General features: G+C 39.3%; 1 protein-coding gene across 1 annotated transcript in view; it reads right to left on the bottom strand.

Moving 5' to 3' along the window:
* Positions 1–3970: 3970 nt before the first annotated feature.
* Positions 3971–10148, bottom strand: part of LOC119740556 (serine-aspartate repeat-containing protein I-like) — a 40937-nt gene continuing 34759 nt past the window's right edge. The window contains 2 exon segments of the mRNA XM_038215901.1: positions 3971–7036; positions 8468–8759. Of these exon segments, the coding sequence (XP_038071829.1) occupies positions 8484–8759 (276 nt within the window). The 3' untranslated portion in view covers positions 3971–7036; positions 8468–8483.

Raw genomic sequence — 10148 nt, 5'->3', positions numbered from 1 at the left:
TTTTTTCGAAAAGGTATGAGTTGCTCTACGCCTACGAACCTTAACTTTGGAAATTTGTGTCCTGGATGAAAAGATAATCGCGATCGAAAGATGTAGCAAAATCGCTACATCGGCGGCCAAAAAAATTCAGTCTCTGTGGAAGCATCGGGCGTCTGGCCGTACTACAGAGCTTGCGATAGTACTGTACGGCCAGACGCAGTCGGGCTATGTTAGGCTATATGACCAACTTGACTAATTAATACAAAGTAGGATAAACAACTGGGCTGGGATTTCTTCTAGCAGTTTTTTTTTGGGGGGGGGGACATCTGGATTAAAAAATCCACAAGCATCTCTGGAAAGTTTTACAGTTCTCTGTGTAATAAATTGTAAATAGGTCAAGTAAATACACCAGTGGATATGGCCACAAAAAAAAAGTCTCCAGTTTCTGGTATGCGCGCGCGTCGCCGTAGCCATGCGCGTCGGCAAAATGAAAAAAGTTTTTTTTTCGATGAAAGATGATGTCTCAAAACCGCCAATCTCACTGGTTTGACTGGAATCCTGCTGCTGCACAATTTTAACGTGTTTTTAGATTGGGTTATGGTCGAGAATAAGCTTTATGTGGCCTCTCTGGACTCCCATATATTTGCACTAAGTTTAGTCGGGCACCATTTGCAGTCATCAGCCGACATTTGAAGCAAAAAAATCAGGTTAAAAAAAAAAAAAAAAAGCCGCATCGCCGCACCACTTTTTGGGCAAGCTCCATACCAGAAACTGGAGACTTTTTTTTTTTGGCCTATTCCGGTTTTTTTTGTCAAAAAAGAGGACAAGGGCCTTTTTATAAATTTTTTTATTGAAAAATAAGCTAAAATAGCCAAAAAAGCAGGTCCTTTTTCATTTGATGACACTTTCTGGGCACTCATGGGCGTCGCGAGGGGGGGGGGGGCAAGGGGGGCACTTGCCCCCCCCCCCAGAAAACAAAACAAAAAAGAAAAAAAAAAAAAGGAAAGAGGGGTGTGAAGCCATATTAATTGCTGTTAATTCGATGGGGGGGGGGGGGGTAGGGCAAATGCTCCCCTGCTCACGCTCGGAAAAATGATAAATTGAGAATATAATGAAAAAGTTAACAAATTGCCCCCCCCCCGGAAAAAATCCCGGCGACGCCCATGTGGGCACTAGTTGTCTACTAGTTGATTAGTTGATTAAAAAAAAAAATTACCAACAAAAATGATGCAGCCTCAAAAAAAGGAAGCGGGCGGGGACGATCAACTGGTATTTGTTGTTACTTGGCCTCAGTTAGTTGCAGCATGGAATTACAAGAGGTTATATTGGTGTTCCCTAATGTGACACACTTCAATGTCCCCCCCCCCCCCCCCCTATCCCCATGCAGTGTTGCCAAATTTGGTCCTTTTACCTTAATACATGTAATAATGCTAGCTTTTTGTGAACAATTTCAGTGTCATGAAATCGAGTCCAAAATTCAGATACGGTAGCGTCCAGAAATTTGGCACAAATCCATCGGCTGTGTTCCCTAATGTTGCGCACACAAATCTCGCAAAATCTCAAGTTCACATTTAAGATTTTTTTAAAATTGAAAAATCCTGTTAAACCAGATCTCTACTCACATACTCAGCTAGAAATTTGTCAGAAAATGATTTTCTTATTTTGGGGCGCATTTTTAAAGGGTTCACAGTGCACTTCAAAATAAATTCGGGAAATCATGCCCAAAAATGTCTCTGCTAACTTTGTAACGGGTGGGTAAACTCAAGATTTATGAACGTGAATGTCTAGAGCCTGATGAAATTTCACATACTGTACAAATTTCAGGTAAAACTTTTTGCTCTGCCTTTAAAATCAAAGTGCGCCATGTGAGGGCACATCAACAATGTGTTTTGTCTCTGGGTTGAACATTTGTCATCTGACACCTTAATAGATGCAGATATTATTATTCCTAATACAACCCCCGGCATTCTGCCATTCCACTGAAACCTCATAGCAAAACTAAACACACATAAAAAATTAATGACTTTTACTTACATTCATGGTATACCAGGTCATGTACTGTGTCTGTGTGCAATTTCATTTATTAGATCTCAGCAATTGACATACATACATGTAGCATCCATTCTTCATTATACAGCTTACAACTTATCTCAACTGATTTCTGTTCTAACCTTTGTGGCAAACACAAAACTTTTCTTGTCATTAAAGTTCCAGATCTAAATTTGTTTTTCCATTTCATGTTTTCTGTAATTCTATGGTTATTCAGCAGTGATTCTGGAATTAAGTTGCTCGAAAACAAAAATCATCAGAAAACTAAATGTACACAAATCTTGAAATAAACCACGAAGCTGTCTACAATAATGTTAAACATTATTAAACAAAAAAAATTGAATCACATGCAAATTCAAAGTCAACAAAATAAATATTGCATTAGCTAACATTTAAATCAATTTTACACAAATCACAAAGAAAAATTAAGCAAATAATTGGCAAGATAATTATCAATACTTAGATTTTACACTTTCTTTTGGTCTGTTAAATACTTGTAGGTTTGCCAATTTTTTTTAATTTTTTTATGTTATTCCACATTGGATTCCATAGAAGCCTATCCTAAAGATAGCTACCTGGAAACTCTAATAATTGTCCAATGCTGGGCAGAAGGCTTATTAAAAGGAATTGACCTATCGCGGTAGAATCGCGTTAGAATCGCGTCAACGCAGCTTGTGAAATATTGTCCAATTACATGATATACAAATGGACGTGGAACGCGCATAATCTGAGACAAACAAAACTTAGTGTATAAAAACTCCATAGGGTTGTCTAAGCCTAAGGGGCGTGGCTAACTCGCAAACGGCGGTAAGTCAATTCCATAAAGCCGTTAATGCAATTTATATGTATGCTCCCAGTTGCTTCACAGGTTTAAGGGATATATCTAGGTTTGCCCAGGGAAAAGGCAGTTATTAGGCAATTTTTTTTTAACTGGGCAGAAGTTGAGATCATTTCTATCTGAATTTACCCTTTCTCTGAGATACACCCTTTTCCTGCAAAGCAAATGAGCACAACCAGTACTATCCAGAAATGACCTTAGCGTGGACGATCTTTAATTAACCCTGGGTTTTTACACTTCGCTGCACAGGCTTGTATGCATACTGCACAGTAGCCTCTGTGCAGTAGTGGCAGAAGCGGGATTGCACAGTAGCAGCTTCTGAGCAGCTACCCACAGACGACGTACCACAGCATACCAGTCCGCTATAGCCAGCAGGAAGGGGTTAACTGCATTTCCACAGCATAAAAACAAAAATCTTAAGTACAGTGACTGGCTTAAGCAAAACTAAACTCATCACCCAAATATTTGTTGAGTGATCAGTAAATAAAACTGTACACAAATCTCAAATATAAAAGAGGAGATAAAGGTGATTGTCCTTTTTCAAGATATTCTTGCAAGTGTGGAAAATACCGGTAGGGTAATTTTTGGCACTTGTGATAACACTTCAAATACCTGGAAACACATTAAACAAATGACACCAATTATTAAACAAAGGGTTGAAATGACAGAGAAAGAGAGAGAACTGAAATGTGGAGGAAACTTGGGCACTGCTGCTGCCACATACACATTCACCTCCTCTATGGGCTCCGTGCGTGAACAAGAGAGGGCGCTCTTTCACCACTCTCAAGAGCCCCTTGATGGGACATATCGCATGCGCACACAGGTTTGCGCATGTATTGGTTCGCGCGCGTGTAGCTCAAAGTAATCACAACTAATGTTGTGTACAAAACCATAGCGTCCTCACGTGAGCGTCATATGTCTTTGGCAATACATACCTAGCTCCAGTGGTCTCCCCCAACTCTCCCTTTCTTACCGTTGAGGGGGTACTTGTGCACAGAGCCCATAGGCTACAGGTTTGTGTACCTCATGCACAGTTAAAAGAATTTTTTTTTTTTTTCAGAATGCCAAAAGTACGGGCATGAGTAATCCATATAGCAACATCTACTTTTCTTGCCTCGAGCCAATACAGCACATTGCCTATTACATGATGCCATTTTCAAAAATTGGGGTAATTTTTACATCATTTTTTAATACATATTACAAGACATCAGTTGTATAGTTTCATTACTCTATTAGCGTTGCTCAAATTACTGCCTGTGTAAATTTTTATCTTTTAATTTTGCCTTTTTTTCACATTTGTTCGTGCTATTACTCCTCAAGTTACTAATATTAAAACAATTTTTTTTGTTCTTCAGTACTGAGTATAATTTATACAATACCTTGTGCATAGGAGTACTTCAAAACTAAAAGTCATCATTATAACAGTGATGCTAATTTAGATATTTCCAATTTGTAAATTTACTATTAACTGTCAATTCCTATATTATCACTTAACTTCAATACATTTGCATAAAAATGGATAAAATAATGCCGCTATCAGGCAGTCCTGTCTCTTCAGGTCAGGTGTGATACGAAAGATGTACCTCGCCATGCTGGTATCAGTGATTATGGCCACCAAAAATAGATACAATAGAAAAGTATACCACAACAGACATTATGCAAATTGTTCTGGCCAAATCTACCCCGCAATGCATGGTGGCACAACTACTGGCATATTCACCCAAGATGGCTGATATAGATACAGCAAGTGGACCCCATAAAAACATTCCTGTTCTGTTTTCATGACAGATATGTGTGCATGGACATTATGGTTGTAAATCTGACAGTTTTTCATCAAGGTCTTTTGCAACCACATATGTTTAGTCCAGTTGTTATTGGTGTTTAAACCGGTTAACCCCAGTAACTTCTGGCTTCAAATGACATCACACTTCACGACTTTCTATTTTTCCACACCAAATATCAGGGAAAACTCGGGGAATTTGACAGTGACCCAGAAGGGAAAGTTGGCGTGTGTGTCTTGTGCCATGTGTCCAAGTTAATTGTGTCCCTTGATTGGCCAGGGTGGCTTTTTAGTGTTTATGAAGTATGAATATGTTTTGCTACAACCACCTCTTGACTTCCCAGAAATCTTGTTAAGTGGAACTATTTCTCTCGGATATTCTTGTTAATTTCTCTTGGAAAGTTCAAGGAAAACTCGGGGAATTTTTTGTTTTCATAAAGTGCCAGGAACCCTGCAATTACATACTGGATTGAACACGACTGCCAATTCATCGCGAAAATGTGCAAAGTGAAAAGTGCCTTTAAATTGCCGTGAAAAAAATCTTCCACAGAAATCACCACCTTTTATTTTGATTTAAATTCTGCAGCTATTTTGGATTGACTATGCCAAAAAGATAAAAAATATCCTGCTTCAAATTGTGAAGCATAATACAAAAAGAACCCGAGTCATGTTTAGATAAAGAGACTAAACGTCAGTACTTGCATCAAACTATTTAACAAATGCAGCTCTTATAAAACACAACAGTTGCATCCACAAAATGGTACAAATTTGATCGGGACGGCTTAATTAAAAATTCACCTGCATCTTGCCATTTTGTACTGTATTTTTTTTAATGTTTAATTTCGGTAAAAATAAAATTGCATTGCAAAAATTGTTTACGCACTTGTGGAAGGCACTGATAACTTGTGGATAAAACAAGTGACAAAAAAATAGGAATCACAATTTTACGTGAAAAGCTACAGTGCCATATGCAACACTCTTACTACAGTTATTAAAGATTATAGTTCAGCCAAGTAATGCTATAAAAAAGTCTCAAAAAGTCCACTTGCCATGGAAGTAACATCTCAATTTCTCCACTGATTGACTACAATACATTTTATACTAGGTTCTATGGTAAGCAGTTTTCTACCATCTAGACCTACTTCGGCTAAGTTTTATATATTTATAAGTACTACGCGATATCTCAAATAGGACAAATTCACAATACAGTGCCCACACAAGTCAACACAGAAAAGTCCACATCTGTGCGCCAAACTAAGTTTCTTTTTCAAAGTACTCTGTACCTTTTGTCGCATGTGATTTAAGAGTGTTTTTGTGTGTGAATATTAACAGAAAAGTGTTTCTACAAGGGCTCATAGCATTTTGTGTTTCAGTAGTGCTTTACAACAGTACAGATGAATAAGTACAGATGAATAACTACAGGATATCGACCATGACACGTGGCACTTTTGAGGGAAACACTTGGTGGCGCACTGTATAGTGAATCACTCATATTCACATGCACACTATCCCAGCTTATAAAGTGGGCGTGTGTTTATCAAGCACAGAACTTAATTGGCAGCTTTGCCAATATTATTATCGTTCACAAACTGCATTATAATATACACTCAATACTGGATCATCCATCTCCTCCATTTACTTATGTTTTTTTTTGGGGGGGGGGGGGGGGGGCCCGGGGTAGAAACTGGCCCAAATGAAGTTCTGTACAGTTTTAAGCACTGTTCACTTTTATACAATGCCAATTAGCCCTTATATTGCCCTAAACCATCCCGCCCCAGCACTCTATGGTTTCATGAATTTATGGAGGAGTAAACACAATGTAATACAATGTAATACAAGTGCTAAAGGGTGCACTGTGTGTGTCTTAGATTGCGTGTGTCTTACATTGTGTGTGTCTTACATGGACAAAAAGCTCTTCTGAGTGTCATTTTTTATGACAGATTTTTAGAGCCACATGATTCTTACTTTTATTCTTAAAAAGAGCCACCAAGCAGAATTGTTATGACTGAAATAATATAATAATCACAAATCAACGTCAATTTCATTCAAGGCAGCATTTTGAAAACGATGTTCTTTGAACACTCACCAAAATCATTGTATTGAGGGTAGCACTCCAAAAATGTACCTCCAAAAAAATCAGCGTATATATCAAGGGTATTCTGTGGGTTTTTTTCTGACTAAGAACCCAGCCCAGTAATTACATACAAGTAATTTACTAGACCATTTCCAGCAGTATAAGGTTACAGCTCCATAACTTTCTTGTTCAGTCTTTTGTTGTCGCGCCATTCTTTCTTGGAACATTCTTGAAGGGAGATGGGTTGTGCACTTCTGCTTACAAATTTGTACACACGGGTGATGCACACAGTGCTTGCACTGGTTCGGAAAATGAACTGCAGACAGAAAGAAAAAACAACAATGGGAGTGAGCAATTAGAAGGTCCTATAATATAAAAGATGTGGAGTGGAAGAGGAGTGACAAAAAGTGCTTTAGATGCCAGGTAGTCTGGTAAGGGCCAAGACATTGAACCATGGATGCTCAAATTGTCAGTCCTTACTTAATTCTCTCAGGTTTTATTAACCCTAACCACCCCTACTCCATCAAAATCCAGCCCCCCATTTTGGTGGATTGTGGGGGACTTGGTCCAGAAGGCCTGGCGTGACTAAATATTGATGGAGTATGATGGACTTAGGCCTAATGACCTGAAGCATTGCTAGGGGTATCCAATTGATTTTGCCTAGCTTCCTGTACTGCTATTGTGATAAAAGCCATACTGTAGAAAGTCCATGAATGTCAACCAGTGCGTCAGTGGTGGATTCCATTATGTCATGTACATGTACAGTTTTGTATTGGACGCACAGTGATTGATGGATTTTGATGGACTTGGTCCAGTTCCTAGTAAAAGACGCTAGGGAGTTAGGGTTAATCCAAACTCCTGCATTTTTGCTAGGGTGCAACCTCATGCAAAATCCTCCAACTGCCTCCATGTAAAATTGCATACAGCCTCAATCCTGCAAAATCCTCCGTTATTTCTTATATGTGGTCCTTGGAGGGGTGACCACTGCCTCAATCCTCCAAAATCTCCAGCAATCACTGTCAATATGTGGAGACAGAGGCAGTGACATCCTGGAGAAGTGCAGAGGATTTCAAGTATAATCTAGGCCTAAATTTATGCATGGCTGAGCATTTGAACAACACAAGGCCCGGCAAAAGACCTTGACACAGTGCATCCTCCAAAATCAGCCACACATTTATGCCATATAGCCTCAATCCTGCAAATTCCTCCATTTTGCAGAGAGGATTTTGGAGGATTTTGGAGGACTTGGGAAGGTTAGGGTTAATGCGTGTCTTTTTTTTCGTATTCGATTCATTTCACAAACCAATTTTTACTAAAACCCTTGGTAAGGTCCCAAGTTTCAATTCTGCAAATAAAGTTATGAACCTCCTCAAGTTTCCCCAAATCTCTTATTCATGCACTTTCTTTTAATTTTAACCCCTTTAAACTGAAATTTAGTGAAATTTTGCATTTTCTTCATCAAAATGCTGGTGATCTGATATCAGGGTGCAATGTGAACTTTCTGTAAAATTTCTACAGCTAAGTTTGTCTTAAAGCTTCATCAACAAATTATCAAGTTCACGCAAAATCTTCTTCCTGTGCCCAATCATGGCACACTGAAACCCATAAGAGAACACAGTCTCATTGAACTTAGCGGCATGCGAAAATCAAATGTTTATATTTTTCAGTGTACCACCCATGCACACAAGATGCATAACACCCTCAAGTATGTTCCAACTTAACAAACAATCTACCTTGTTATTCTTACAAACTGCCCTCCGATATTATTCTGCCGCCTCCACAGTCTCAGGCCCGTTAGTCTCGGCACCAGACGCCTCTTGCTTCAGGCTACTACTCTCTTCCCCCTCCTGCTTAGTCTCCTCCTCAGCTGCCACCTCGTCACCGCCGGGTCCCACTTCATGGTTAGTCTCTGCTTCAGCCTCGGGTGCCGGCGCATCACCTGCGGCGTCTGCCTGTGGTGGGTCAGATGTGGACTCCTCCGTCTTTGGTTCTTCGGCTGCTGGGCTGGGCTCATCGGCGGCAGGCTCTTCAGAAGTTGGCTGAGGGATTGTAATAGCGACAGAGGCACATTAATAAAAAAAATGCTGATTTGTTACAAGACTTTGGCACATAGAGCTTCATTAATTAAATTAGTAGAGCTAATACACAATGTAGCCTCCTGGGCACATCCAAGTTTGTGTACAAACCTATAGAAAAATTTGTAGGCTTTTTTACAGCTATTTGCATATTTGTACTAGAAACCAATGTGTAAATGAAGCCGATATGAACAAAACTGAAACACACAATTAGAATAATATTATGAAGGTTTTCATTCTGCTGTGCCCATACAACATGCATGTTTGCAGGTATTTGCTTCAGATACATGTGTTTCAAACTTATGAAACTGCACCTTAATGCATGTGGCATGCAGCTTCGTTAGTCGCCCTCTCGCGCTACATTTAGAGCTAGCTCATCGGTGAAATGGTAATTTCATCTAATTTCCATAATGTGCTACGATCACACACATTGATTCAAAACGTCTGCTCCCAAGACCCTATGAAAGTATTCTACGCGGGGGAATGAGGAGTTAGAACTCTATTGCTTTAATATAGCATTTACAGGTTTATGGCTTCTGACTAGTGCCCCATGAAGAAAGATATCGACTGTGGGAGACTGCAAACATGGGGCTGGATAGAGCTCAGTTGGCAGAGCACTGGTTTGGTGTTCCAGAGGTTGCAGATTCAAATGCCACTCCAGTCAAATTTGTTCAATGTTCTTATAAATTGAACATTTCTACATTGGACTGGGGCAGAGCTTTCATATATTGGTCTACTGCCAGCGCAGTTGATTGGCAGACTGGATACAAGTCAGTGCATCAAGATGATGCAATCTTCCAAGTTTACCAACTCTCTGGCAGTCCGGATGTGGCAGCGGCACTTTCCTTGCCTTCAACTTCTCATGACCCTGGTTAAAAATCTTAATATGTAAACCATGTGGATTGGGTTTGTCAGTCCTTGCTTAATAACATGTAAGTTAGTTTTTTTTCTGAGAATTCATACATGTTTTTTTGGTCACATCTTTGTGTACAATAGTGTATAACCTTGGTGATGGATAATGAATCAAGACTTCCCTTTTTTTTAAGGTGATGGTCCCATCCAAAGAATAATCATCAAACAACTTCTTAAGCCATTACTTGAAGGTTCTTGTTATGAAAGTATTGTTGCACCATAATCTGGGTTTTTGGTTTAAAAAATGGAAGTTTGAGGTAAACAGAGCAGTCACCTAAAGACTGATTTTCCATGAATTTGTATAATCTGTCAATGTGTTTTTTGTTTTCTTTTCAAAACATGTTCAAAATGTACGCAGTCTGGCTCATGGATTCAGCACCATTTTCTTATATCTTTAGCAGGTTTATACTTTGTCCTTGCAATCATCAGGCCTTTTGCCAA

The sequence above is a fragment of the Patiria miniata genome, unplaced genomic scaffold (genome assembly GCF_015706575.1).
Source record: "Patiria miniata isolate m_02_andy unplaced genomic scaffold, ASM1570657v1 HiC_scaffold_5, whole genome shotgun sequence".
Lineage (NCBI taxonomy): Eukaryota > Metazoa > Echinodermata > Asteroidea > Valvatida > Asterinidae > Patiria > Patiria miniata.
Note: the sequence above shows the minus strand (reverse complement) of the source record. Positions and strands in the feature narration are given on the sequence as shown.